Below are 14,084 nucleotides of genomic sequence, written 5' to 3'. Positions count from 1 at the left end.
GCCTGCACCCAGGACCGTGTTGTAAAACTCCTTGGCTTTTTCAACCGTATTCAACCTGTAACGCATCCCCGCATGACTCAGAACAATACCTGTTGGGATCTCCCATCTAAATGGCATCAATCTAGCTTTGAGCTCATTAGTTAAAAAAGCAAAATCTTTCCTGCTTCTTAAAATTTTTGATGGGATTTCCTTTAAAATGATAATATCTTGGGCAGCAATCTGGAATCTCTTATTATAAAAACCTTGTATGATTTCATTACGCAGAGACTTCTTTGTAAAATAAATCACCACATCTCTAGGCAAGTTCTTCTGCTTGGCAATCCAAGAGTTAACTCTATAGATTTTTTCCACTTCTCTGCGTAATTCTCCTTTATCCATATTCAAAGCAATAGCCAAATCAGTAAGCACTACCTCCATCAAGTCTTGATTCATATCTTCCTTAAGGCCTCTAATCCTCAGAGCATGCTCCATCTGCCTATACTGGAACATAAGGATATCATCTTGTGAAATCTCCATCTTCCTTTCCATATCTTGGAATTTCTCCTCAAAAAAGTCAACTTTGTCTGCTACCTCCTCCACTCTCAAATCCAGCTTCACCACCACCGTAGCCAAGCCTGATACAGCTGCAATTATATCTTCCCGCAGAATAGTATTGTTATCCTCCATTGAGACCTTCATCCCACTTATCTCTTCCTTAATTTCAGATTTAATCTGTATGGCAAGTTGCTTCATTTCATCTCTGATTTGAGATACAACATCTCCCATTATGCCTTTAATCTCTTGTACTGACGGGCCTGGCAGAGGAGGAGAAGGTGGTGGCTGGGTCGGTGGTACATGTTTAAGTTGTTGTTGTGGTTGTGCAGTTGAAGCTATAGGAGAGGAGACCACCTTAGATATTGTAGAAGGTGGCTGTCTCTTTGAAGCCATTTTATATGACACAGTTCTCTCTTCCCTTCTCCCCCTCCAAAAAAAGGGGAGGAGGGAAATAGAATTTTAAAAAGAAAAAGAAAAAAAGACAAAAACACTATAATCCTTAAGAATCCAAAGAAAAAAGGAGAAAAAATCCAAAACCAGAAGCAAAAAAGTCAAATGCAATCATTTAAGTCCAGAACTTTAAAAGCAAAAGAACAAAAGAGAAAGGGAAAAAAAAAACTCCGACACTTTTAAAATGCCATCTTTTTTCCTCTCTCCGTACCAGCAAGAAAAAGAACAAAGGAGAAATAATCAAAACTAACTAATAAAAAGAAATAAAAGACTAAAGTATATATAAGGAAAAATCCTTTAAACCACTCTGTCCGCTTCGAAGTTTACTCACCAAGACGCTATAGACGCGGAGATAGAGGCGGCGGTTTCTTTTGCTTCAAAAGGAAGCAAAAACAGCTGGGAGGCGGAGATCAACAGGAGCTCCGAGGGAACACTCCTTCCACCCCCTCTAGGAATAAATCCAGAGGGGGTTCAGGGGTTCTACCTCTACTCCTGGATTCTCTAACCCTTCCCTTTGCCCAGGAAGGGAATTTCGAATCGCGGGCCAGCTGGTACACGCTGTGCTCCGCGATTCTGACACCTTCCCAGCTGGACGGCTACTAAGTAGCCGCCATCGCCGTCGCCCCGTACCGGAAGCTCCGACATGCAAGTTTTAAAGTGCTACAGAGGATGCCAGATCTAGCTGAGGGACTACAAATTAAAAAATGTAACACATATTTAGATTGCATTATTTGCAAGGAGTCAAAGTCTAGTGTGTATCCTGTAAATAAGAAAAGTATAAGGCAATCTAACAGAGTTTTGCAGTTAGTGCACACTGATTTAATTGGTCCTATGTTGCACTTTCTTGGAGGAGCTAGGTACGTACTAGTCTTAGTAAATGAGTACACCAGGTTTGGGTTTTGCTACTTATTAAAGAATAAAACTGAAGTTCTACAACAGTTTAAGCAATGGGTGAACTTTGTAGAGAGAAGTTATGGTTATAGGGTATGCCAGGGGCAAACAGACAGGAGAATAGAGTTCATGTCTGATAATTTCCAAAGATGGCTGAGAAATTTAGGCATAAGGCATAGATGTACAAACCCATACACACCAGCAGAAAATGGGGTGACTGAATGGAGAAATGTTATATTGCAGACCACGAAGGACTCACTGCTGGCAGATGCAGGAATGAGTAACACATACTCGGGAGAAGCCATAAAAACAGCCAATTATTTAGTGAACAGGGTATGGAGTATAGCTATCAATGAAACTCCATATTACATGTTGTATGGAAGTAAACCTTCATTAGCTCACCTAAGGACATTTGGCAGTTATGCCTGGGTGCATATCCCCAAAGGCATCAGAAGGACAGAAAAAGGCCAGAAAACTTAGGTTTGTGGGAAATGAGCCAGGTTCCAAGGGATATAGATTTTCAGCTAGAACTAGGAAGGTTGTGATATCAAGGTCTGCTAGTTTCACAGAGCAAAATAATTGGGACAGGGTGCATGCTAACACTGAAGTATTCATGCCAACAAGTAGCGTTGGTTCTCAGGAAGGAGAGGCTACACAGAACCCAATGAAGGAAGAACAGGATAGTAGGTCAGAAATAGCAGGGATAGATGAGGATAGACCTGAGATAAAAAGAGAAGTCATAGAAACACAGGAACAGATGATCCCGAAGAGGTCTGAATGTAACAATAAAGGTGTACCTCCTGATCAGTTCACAGCAAGTGGGATTAGAGCATATAGTATAAGGTATGGACCCATAATTATCAAGAAAAGTTATCATTACCTAAAGTAGAAAAGGGTAAATGAAAGGATACAATAATTAATTGCAGTAAAAAGCAGGAATGTATACAGAGACAAATTGTTCAATTGTTCAAGTCGATATGCTGTCTAAGTGTTTAAATGCAAGCAGGCATCAATGTAAAAGCATTTGGTTTAACAGCTGTTTAGCTTTAAATGGGAGGAGTGTCAGGAAACTTATTTAAAGGCTAAACAGCTTATGTAATGATGTAATGTAATGTAAGATGGATGATGCAATCATAGGAATGACTCAGCAGGTGTGTGTATCCCTTTAAGAGCCTGAATATAAAAGGGAAGGCTTTGCTGGAGTCTCTCTCTCTCATCTGTTTTCTGCTGTAATTGCGGTGTATTGGAGTTTGCGGAAGTATCACCACATGTATGTTTTTTGTTCCTAGTGTATATTTGTAGATAGTGTGTAATATAAACCACATTTAATACAAACCACTGTTTACTATATTTACTCCTGGGTTAACTCAGTGCAATAAGACTGTGCATGCTCTGGCCACCCAACCAATCAGAAGAAATAGATGAACTCTTTACCAACCAGTTAACAAATGTATGTAGGAAGCATACCACAGTAATAATGGGAGACTTCAACTATCCAGATATCAACTGGGAGACAAACTGTGCAGCGAGTGGGAGATCAAACAGATTCCTAACCAATCTAGTTGACAACTTTGTCATCTAAAAGGTGGAGGATGGAACTAGATGTAAAGCCACACTGGACTTAATTCTAACTAACAGAGCAGAAGTAATAGAGAGAGTTGAAGTTGCTGGAACCTTGGGTGAAAGTGACCACATCATACTGGAATTTAATATAACGCAAACACTAGCAACAGAAAACAAATCAACTGGTACTGTATCTTGAACTTCAAAAGAGCTGATTTTAATAAACTCAGAGAGAACCTAGGAAAGATCCCATGGATGAAAATCCTAAAGGGGAAAACAACCCAAGAAGCATGGGAAATTCTGAAAAATGTGATCATAACAGCCCAATCCAGCACAATACCACTGATAAAGAAAAACAAGAAATTCAAGAAGAAACCAGCATGGCTGCACAAAGATCTCTCTTTTTGTCAGACAAAAAGGACAAATGGAAAAAATGGAAAAAGGGGCATATAATTAAGGCTGATTATCAGCAGACAGCCAGAACATGCAAAGATGAAGTCAGGAAAGCAAAGGCTCAGAACGAACAAAGACTTACAACAGAAATCATGGATAATAAAAAAAGTTTCTTCCAACATATTAACAACAACAAAAAAAAAAGCCAAGAAAACTGTAGGTCCACTAAAGAGAGAAAGTGGCAAGGAAATAACAGGCAATAGGGATAAAGCAGAGCTGCTTAACTCATACTTTGCATCAGTCTTCACACAAAAAGAAACTATAGCCCAATATACCAAAAACAACAACAACACTGCAATAGACAAATTAGAAACAAAAATTAAAATAAGCAGGAAAATGGTAAGAGAAGACCTATTCAACCTTGACAAATATAAATCACTGTGGCCTGACAGATTACATCCCGGAGTTCTGAAGGAGCTGGCAGATGTTATCTCAGAACCATTGCATCACATCTTTCAAAAATCCTGGACCACCAGGGAAGTACCTGAGGGTTGGAAAAGGGCTGATGTGGTTCCCATCTTCAACAAAGGGAAAAAAATTGGACCCATGACACTACAGGCCAATCAGTTTAACATCAATACCTGGGAAGATCCTAGAAAAGATAATAATAATAATAAAAAACATCTGCAAACAACTGGAAGCAAACAAAGTTATAATTAATAGCCAGCACGGGTTTGTTAAAAACAGATCATGCCAAAGCAATCTTATTTCATTCTTTGACAAAGTGACTAAACTAATAGACCAGTGATATACGTCGATGTAGTATACTTAGACTTCAGTAAGGCATTTGATAAAGTAGACCACAACCTACTCCTTGGTAAGCTAGAAAAAGTTGGAATAGACAACATCACCACCAGATGGCTGGCTGGCAAACCGTACTTGAGTAGTCCTCAACGGCACTACATCCACATGGAGAGAAGTAAGCAGCAGGGTCTCACAAGGTTCCGTCTTAGGCCCAGTACTCTTTGATATCTTCATCAATGACTTAGGTGAAGGAATTGAAGGGGAACTCATCAAATTTGCAGATGACATCAAACTGGCAGGAGTAGCCAACACCCCAAAGACAAACTCAGGATCCAGAAAGATCTTGACAAACTTGAACAATGGGCCCTATCCAACAAAATTAGTTTCAATGTGGAAAAAAAACAAAGTCTTACATTTAGGCAGGAAAAATCAAAGGTACAAGTACAGATCAGTCGAGACCTGGCTAAAAACATTAACTGTGAGAGGGACCTTGGAGTCCTAGTGGATGATCACTAGAATATGAGCCAGCAGTGTGCAGCAGCAGCTAAAAAAACTAACACAATCCTGGGTTGTATAAACAGAGGCATAGAATCAAGAACACGCGAAGTATTAGTACCACTTTATAAAACCCTAGTAAGACCACACCTGGAATACTGCAACCAAGTTTGGTCACCATATCAGAAAAAAGATGTTTAGAATCTGGAAAAAATTCAGAGAAGAGCTGAAGACTAAGACATATGAAAAATGGCTGCAGGACTTGGATTTGCCTAGTCCAGTGGTTCTCAACCTGTGGGTCGGGACCCCATTTGGGGTCGAACGGCCATTTCATGGGAGTCGCCAAACAAGGCTGTCCACCATTTTTTTCCCCTTTTCTTTGGCCACGCCCCTGGCACCCGGTGATGTATAAGTGGTTGGGGGTCACCACAACATGGAGAAATGTATTATGGGGTCGCGGCATTAGAAAGGTTGAGAACCACTGGCCTAGTCTAAAGAAAAGAATAGGGGAGACATGATAGCAGTATTCCAGTATTTGAGGGGCTCCTGTCAGGGAAGCAGCACTTTTTGGGACGGTCTCTGAGCAATTGCATGCTTCGGGGAAGGAGCTTCCCTGGCAGGAGCCGAGTTTGCAAGCCTCATTGGCAAGCCAAGAAAACTGAAGGTCCGGAGGATTCCCTCCTGCTTTCAGGGTTTTTCTCGCCTGCCCACCTGGGTGGAGAGCCTGCGCCTTCCCTTCTCCTGCGGCCGGGGAAAGAGGGCTGGCCCCAAGCCTGTCCTGGAGGACTTTTTAGGCCATGGATACCCACCCCACCCCCTCCCCTGTCAGCCCGGGGCCAGGCACTGCAGCTCCGCAACAGGAGGGAATCCTCTGGACCTTCAGTTTTCTCAGCTTGCCAACAAGGCTTGCAAACTCGGCTCCTGCCAGGGAAGCAGCACCTTTTGGGACGGGCTCTGAGCAATTGCATGCTTCGGGGAAGGAGCACGGAGGCCTGCAAGCAGGCAGGCAGGCAGGCAGACGCTGGGCAGCATGAACTAAGCATCGAGCAAAACCCCGAAACCTTTTGCGTTCGTTTGCAAAGAAGAAGTGAAAGCCAGTCCAGCTGGTCGGGGTGCGGAACTGGGCTGCGGATGTCAGGCCTTGCTCACCGGCAATGCTGGAGCCTCCCACACCAACCAGTAGGTCTCCTGTGCTGCTCCGCTGGAACCGCTGGCTTCTGGCTGCGTGGCTGCCTCCCTCCGGAGCTGTCTTTCCCCCCCCCCCGGGCCATGCACCACCAGCGTCTTCTCTTTGCAAAGGAATGCAAAAGGTTTCAGGGTTTCTCCCGCCCGCCCACCCACCCACCCACCCACCCGCCCGGTTAGAGACCAGAGTTGGCGGCTCTAACGTCCTACTATTGTCCTACCACCTGTTTTGTGCAACCGATTGCAAGCCAAGCGCTGCCTGGTTCTGAATTAATAGCTTGGGGGGGGCGAAGCCCACTGAACTGCGTGATCCCAATGACCGAGCTGACTTTGCAGGAGCCTCCATCAGATTGGAACTTTCCTGTCCGATTGAGCTTAGTTTAGGCAAGGCCGTTCTTAGCGTGGGGTTCACATGTTAGTTAGTGGGGCTGACTAGTTCTCTGGCAAGGGTGCCGTGCTCTGGCCTTCCTCCAAAGTGCCGTCCTCGGAGGGGTAGTCCAAGGCACCACTTTCAGCTGGCTCCTTTGGTGCGGCCCCAATTCTGCTCTGGGGAAACTGGGGAGGTGCGAAGCGGGGCAGTGCTGCCTATCTCAGTCACATAGAAGGCCATGTAAATACCACCAGATGGCTGCACAGTTACCGCCGGGGGAGATGAACAGGCTGTTGCTCCCGCGGTCACCTTCCCACCGCTATGGAAGATAGCCTGCTCAGCGCTTTTGGGGGCCTCAGCCTCCAGCAGCCCTGCTATGCCCAAGGCAATCCCCCCCGCTCGCCACTTCAGCAAAGGGGAGAGAGCAGTCTTTTCCAAGGGGAGGAGAAGCCAGGACGGCAGAGTCATCCATACCAGAGCAGGGCTAGTGCATGTGTCGCCTTAGGCTCCACTCTTCAATCAAGCTGCATTACGTGAGTGTGCATGCATGCGCATGCGCAAATGCATGCGCACATTTTGTGGCTCCCAGGGTTTTTTTTTGTGAGGGAAACGGGTCCAAGTGGCTCTTTCACTTTTTTAGGTTGCCGACCCCTGGGCTAGTCTAAAGAAAAGAAGAAATAGGGGAGACATGATAGCAGTATTCCAGTATTTGAGGGGCTGCCACAAAGAAGAGAGGGTCACATTCACCAAAGCACCAGAGGGCAGGACAAGAAATAATGGTTGGAAACTGATCAAAGAGAGAAGCAACCTGATATTAAGGAGAAACTTCCTGACATTGAGGACAATTAACCAGTGGAATAGCTTGCCCCAGAAATTGTGGGCACTCCATCACTGGAGATTTTTAAAAAGAGGCTAGACAATCACTTGTCTGAGATGATATAGATTCTCCTGGTTGAGAAGGGAGCTGGACTAGAAGACCTCCAAGATCCTTTTAAGCTCTATTCTATTCTATTCATTAAACATCTGAATCAATATTAAATGAAGATTTAAATCAGTCTTTCTTGAAGGAATAACAAATGTTTGTTTTAATTACTGGGAAGAGAGAGAGAACCCAGGTTTTATTTTACTAACTTTTGTTTGATGTGTAACCACTGTTTTTAAAAACTTGTTGGATTAGTAATTTACTGCAAGTGGGCAATTTTGCCTAATAATTTAGAATGCATATTTTATTTGCTGAATTTATTTCATTTCATTTCTTTCTTTTTTTAAATTAGGCTTTGGCTCATCTTCATTTAATAGAATACATAGGAGAACAAACAGCTTTGTTGATAAAGGTATAGTTTACAATACATTTTTTAAAATTTAAAAAGGATAAATTATATTTTTTCATGTTTATGGTACTAAATTAATGATTATGTTCTACTGTCAGAGATACAGTCCTAGATTCAAAGGCAAGCCATGCAGTGAAATCCTGGGGTTTTTCCTCTTAGATTAATTATTAGAAGATAGAACTTGGGAATAAGGGATTTTTTTTTTTTAAAAAAAAGCCCCAATACTTGATCTGGATGTTGTTATTCAAAAACTACTGTTCCTCTCAGGAAAGGGAATCAAGCTTAAACCCTTGATTGTAGGAGAGCCTCTTACAATCTTTTGGACCTGTGAATATATTTAATGTGGAAACACATCATGAGCATTTAAAAACTTATGAAAAATAATTCCAAAGTAGCTGCAACAATGTAGAAGAACAGCTGCAGAATAGCAGTTTGTAACAAAAAAGACAGTAATTTTGCTTCTTTACCAATCATAATGATTCCCTTGAAGAGTAACTGATTTTTGTTTTTTGAGGGAGGTGGCAGATAGTCACAAATTAAGCCCTCGGTCACAGCCCCCCAAGATTTTGATCATCTATGAGCATCTATGTGGCTTATTTGGAATCTCAGAGCAATTTTTTGGGGAAATAAATATAACTTTTGGACTAATTCCCCTCTCAAACTATTTGGAGCACAGCTGGAACACAGAATATAATTTCTATCTAATTTTATAGATAGACATTTTTCTATCTATTTCTTTTTTTCTTATTTCTACTGAATCAGATAGTTGTGCTATTTTTATGTACATATTTGAATTTGAGTTTTAAAACAAAACATTTTAAAACAATAACTTCTACTATGCTGCTCAAAGACATAATAAAGTTGACCTATCTAACATTGAGTTATATACAAATCTGCAGAATTTTAACATGAGTTATAGAAGGATAAATCAATGACATTCTTATTTGCAAAATAATTGCTTTCATGAAAAAGGCCATCTATTTAATTCTTCCTTTCTGTCCTGCCTGCCTTCCAGGTGGTCCCTGAAGAGCAACGCTTGACAGTTGCTATTATTTTAATTCTGTGGGTCTCTGCATTGGCATCATCTCTAATTGACAATATTCCATTCACTGCTACAATGGTAAGTCCTTTGTCTTTGCATCCTTCTGTTAGATATATAACATAGAGTATCTGCACGTCACTAGATGTTTAGGTCACTGTACATTTTTCTTTGGTACTTTCAGATATTAATTTCCACATCCCCAGCTACTTTATTGCCAAGGGGGCTCTTACGTTAATGCTCTGAGATGTTAAAGTTACCATAGCAATTCCCATACTTCATTAAGAAATAAATAAAATGAGATTAGTCTGACAATGTTTCTTTTTGACAAATCCGTGCTAATAAATCCATTACTGTGTGGTTTTCAAGTGCTTAGAGATGAAGTTATTTTTATTTGATCTAGAATCTTTTCAGATATTGATAACCCTCTGCAACCCTTTTGGTCCTTCTATTTTCCCTTTTTGAAGATGGCCATAGAATTGGCATGTGCATTCTTGAAGGGAAGGGTCCTTGCTGAGGGTCCCCATCACATAGGAGGTGAAGGCAGTGGAGTGGACACATGCATTCCTAGTGGTGACCTTTACATTATGGAACACTTTGACTCTCTTTTTTTTTTAAAAAAGAAAGAATATTTGAGAGATTCTATCTTTAGAGTGTTAATCTTTTGCCTGTATCAGCCCCATCTAGGGCTATCCACAGAGAGCAGTCAGTACTGCTAATTTATATGCTAAATCTTTGGATTGCTAACAAAGAGTTAAATAACAAATAGCTATACCAGTCTCCCTTTAACTCTTTGTTAGCAATAAATCTCTATTGACAATGATATCAGTTTACTGAGTTGTATAACTTTCTTTGGGAAGAAAGTCCATATTTTCCAAAACTTTAAACATAATGACCCAATTTAAGCTGTCAAACTTGCTCTTTGTGCAAAAATATCATCTTTGTTTCTTTTTCTTGGTGGTATTGTAAATATTCAATGACATTCAAAATAGTTCTCACATTGCCCCTTAACTGCCTTTTTGGCAAAAATCCAGATTGATCTATCTTTGGATCTAATATTTTTTGTGCTTTTGTGGTTTTGGTGGGATTGTTTTTAAAATCCCCTGCAGTTCTCAAGGGAAAATCTAGAGTAACCTTTATCTTTATGCTAATTTCCATATATAAAAGTACTTAGATGAAGGGCACTTACATGAACACTCATCTCATCCCAGGACAATTGTACCAAGCACTTTTAAAAGAAGTTAGAAATCAAGTTTCTTGTTTTCACTGTAACTGGTTATCATCTTTAATCTTAGTCATATTGTTTCTCTTACTATTTATTATTTTAATGTACCTTTTGTAGATTCCTGTACTTCTCAATCTAAGTCAAGATCCTGAGGTTAATTTACCTGTAAAACCACTGATCTTTGCATTAGCCATAGGTGCCTGTCTTGGAGGTAAGCTGTAATGATGATAGTTTGAAGAAATGTACATTACCAGTGAGAGCTAAAGCAACACACTAAATTTAGGGTGTTAATTTTTCAGTCAGATTAAACACTTTTGTAGTTAACTAAAATGTGATCCATAAATAGTCAAGTTGCACATTTAAAAATATTCATTTTTTTAAAATATAACCTTTTAGTACATGTAATCAGTATTTTTATATCCTCAAAGAGATAGTAACTCTTTAGAAAGTGGGACTGAAATTGACTTCGTGCTTGATTTCACTGGTCTGGTCAATAATGGTATTAAGAATGGTATTAGGGAGAGGATTTCCAGTGACCTTGCTGACTGTAGACCCTGGGGAACGATCATCCGTTCCCTGGGTCCGAAATTCCTTCGCCGGTGAGCCCGTTTGGGCTAAAAGCCACCCTGGAGGGGTAGCTGCTGAAGGGCGAACCTTTGGAAAACATGAGCCGGTGGTAGCCAGCTATCCGAACCCAAAGCAACCCCTGGAACCAGCAAAAGAAGGGCGGATCGCATTTATGCAAGTCACCATTAGCAGCTGATCTTCAGAGACAGAAAACAGCAGATTTTGAAAGCAAGCAGCCAGTCCGGGTGAGACTATACTTTTGCTCTTTGTGGAAAGTGGATTTTCTTTTGAGATAAATAACCTGTCTTTAACTAAAGCTGGAAGCTTGAAGGGAGGAAGGAGGAGGGCTTTTTCTCCCCCCCTCCCACACAGGCTCCATTACTAAGAAAGAAATTTAATTGGGACTATTTTAAAGTTTCTTTTTTATTAGAAAAATTCAAATTAACTATGACAAACTTGTTCTGTATAAAGACATTTTAGATAAAGATGGAGAACTTAAAGACAGGCAAGTTCTTCAACAACATGGTATCGATTTAACATGGTGGTCTTACCTGCAAATTCAAACAAGATATGAGAAAGATGTAAAATTAATGGGATTCTACAAAGAATAGACATCATTAGATAAAATACTCTTAAAAACAGATGAAAATCTGATCAAGAAACTTTATAAATTTTTGTTAAGCTGAAAGATGGAAGAAGAACAAGTAAAAGAAACAATGATAGTGTGGGCAAGGAACTTTGGTTATTCTATAGACTTAGAAGATTGGCAAAAACTTTGGGATCAAAATCTTAAATGTACTAAAGCAGCTGCATATAAGGAAAACTTATATAAAATGTTTTATAGATGGCATATGACACTAGTTAGACTAGAGAAATTTTTTAAAAATGTATCAAATATTTGTTGGAAATGTAAACAAAAATCAGGCACTTATTATCATCTCTGGTGGATATGCCCTAACACTAAGAAATTTTAGTTTAAGATTCATATGGGATTAGAAAAGATGATTAAAATAAAGATAGAATTTAAACCGGAATTGTGTTTGCTAGGAATATTAGGATTTAATTATGGAAAAGAGAATGAGTACTTAATATTACATATATTAACAGCTGTAAGAATAGCATTTGCCCAATTCTGGAAAAATGAAAATCTACCATCTGACCAGATTATAATAAGAAAAATACTCGAATGTGCAGAAATGGACAGATTAACTTTAGAAATGAAAGAGAAAGAAGACTCAATCTATTTTAAAACATGGGATAATTTTTACCAATGGTTAGCAATACGATAGAATGAGAAAATGATATGAAATTTAATGGGATAATTGATATTTTGTATTTAAATTACATGTTTATTCCTATGAATTTTTCTTCTTTTTTATTTGTGATTTTAACAATAAGTAATTATAACCAATAAGTAACATATTAATGTGTTAAAGTTATTATAATTAATTAGTAATATATTAGTAATATTATATTAAGTATTGCTATTTTATATTAATTACTATGATTGAATATGTATACCCGGACGGGTTTACTTGCTGAAGCATTGACTTATTGTGGGGGACAACCCCACTATTGTACTTATCCCTTCCCCTGGTCTAACCTTTTTTGCTTGTTACCCCTTGTCATACCCTTATTGACCCCACTTCCCCTTTACCCTTATACAATTTAATAAAATATTTATTAAAAAAAAGAATGGTATTAGGGATAGTATTATTTTACAATTTCTATCTGTATTGGACACTCTCATCCTGATGTTGCAGACAATATTCTCAAGTGTTGCAAGCCATATCATTAGTTTTGTTTCTGAAGAGTATAATCCAGAACATTTGCCTCTTGAATGCAGATAGTCCTTTAGGCAGTGTCTGCTAACCTATGGTTGTCTTCTCCTACTTCAATCTCATCTGCCTTGGCTTTCTCAGATGCAACACAGCAGTTATTATAAGCCACAATTTTCAGTATTCTTAACTGGGTATAATTGTTATCAGCAAAAGTTCCTTTTTTGCTCAAAATTGCCTGGGGCCCAAATGGCTGGATATTCACAATGCTTTTCTTCCTTGCACTCCTCACTGTAGTACGAAGTTATTTCTCAGTCATCTTATGACACAACATAAATGAATGTTCTTGTCTACTAGGAGCTGGTAGACATCATCACTAGCACTGCCCTTGTTCAAATCCATGTTTCCCTGAAAATAAGATCTAGTTTGATTTTTGGGGGGGTGGGCCTAATAGAAGCCCTACCCGCCAAATAAGCCCTAGTTAAGACCACTGCCTTTTCCCTTTCATTCCCCTTCTGAGCCAGACTGCTGGTGCTTTCGCCCCCCTGGCCCACTTCACAGCTCTGCCCATATAGCCACCAAAGTGGCAGGGGGAACGCTCATGCTGGCTGCCCCTTCCCTGCCAGAGCCAGAATGCTTCCGCATTTCAGTAGATGCCGGCCTTCCCTCTGGCGGGCCTGGGCAGCTGCTGGAGAGAGACAGGCCCATTTCAGCACCTGGCACCCTTGGGGGGTTTGCCTTGCCATCTGCTTTCCAGCTCCATTGCATTTCTCCGCCACCGTGGAGTTGGAGAGCTTATCGCACCACCGCCCAGATATCCTTGCTTTCCCCAAACATTTCTTCGCTAACCTGATTTCCATCTCCATTATATTTCTCCATAGTGTTTCTCCATTGCATTTCTCTAGTTTGTGGGGCTAAAAAAAATGTTCAATCAAACCTTCCAACTTCTTGCAAAAAAAGCAAGATCTTGTGAAGTTGGAAGGTCTGATCAAACTTTATTTTTGGTCCCACAAACTTCTTTTGTTTCCCTGCATGTGGGGGTGGAGAAACATGATGGAGAAATGCGATAGAGAAACACGACAGAACTGGAAATCAGGTTAGTGAAGAAATGCTTGGGGGAAGCGAGAGCATCTGGGTGGTGATGCAGCAAGCTCCCCAGCTCTGTGGCGGCAGAGAAATGTGGCAGAGCTGGAAAGCAGGTGGCATTTGGGCAGATCGTGGGGGGGGGGAATCTGCCAAGCCTCATAGCAGTGGCATTGGTGTGCGCAATGCACAATGTGGCATCCTGCTGCGAGTGATCGAAAGTGGCTGCAGAACAAGTGGGGCAGCCTGGGAGGCCTGGCTATGGGAGTCTGCGGCATTGTAAGCAGGGCATGTGGGGCAGATCCCCCCTCACCTGCCAAGCCTCATGGCAGTGGCACCATCCTGCTGTGAGTGGATAAAAGCAGCTGCAGAAGAA

At 40.7% G+C, this 14,084-nt stretch overlaps 1 protein-coding gene across 2 annotated transcripts in view; it reads left to right on the top strand.

Annotated features, from left to right (window-relative positions):
* OCA2 (OCA2 melanosomal transmembrane protein) overlaps nucleotides 1-14,084 on the top strand; it is a 348,360-nt gene that overhangs the window by 269,958 nt on the left and 64,318 nt on the right. For both annotated transcript variants that reach the window (XM_039319662.1, XM_039319661.1), the window contains 3 exons: nucleotides 7,960-8,019; nucleotides 9,032-9,136; nucleotides 10,398-10,491. In XM_039319662.1, coding sequence (XP_039175596.1) covers nucleotides 7,960-8,019; nucleotides 9,032-9,136; nucleotides 10,398-10,491 — 259 coding nt within the window. The remainder of the gene's footprint in view (nucleotides 1-7,959; nucleotides 8,020-9,031; nucleotides 9,137-10,397; nucleotides 10,492-14,084) is intronic.

Source organism: Crotalus tigris, unplaced genomic scaffold, assembly GCF_016545835.1.
Source record: "Crotalus tigris isolate CLP2741 ecotype Arizona unplaced genomic scaffold, ASM1654583v1 scf7180000023606.2106662, whole genome shotgun sequence".
NCBI lineage: Eukaryota > Metazoa > Chordata > Lepidosauria > Squamata > Viperidae > Crotalus > Crotalus tigris.
This window is presented reverse-complemented; position numbering and strand designations above follow the sequence as displayed.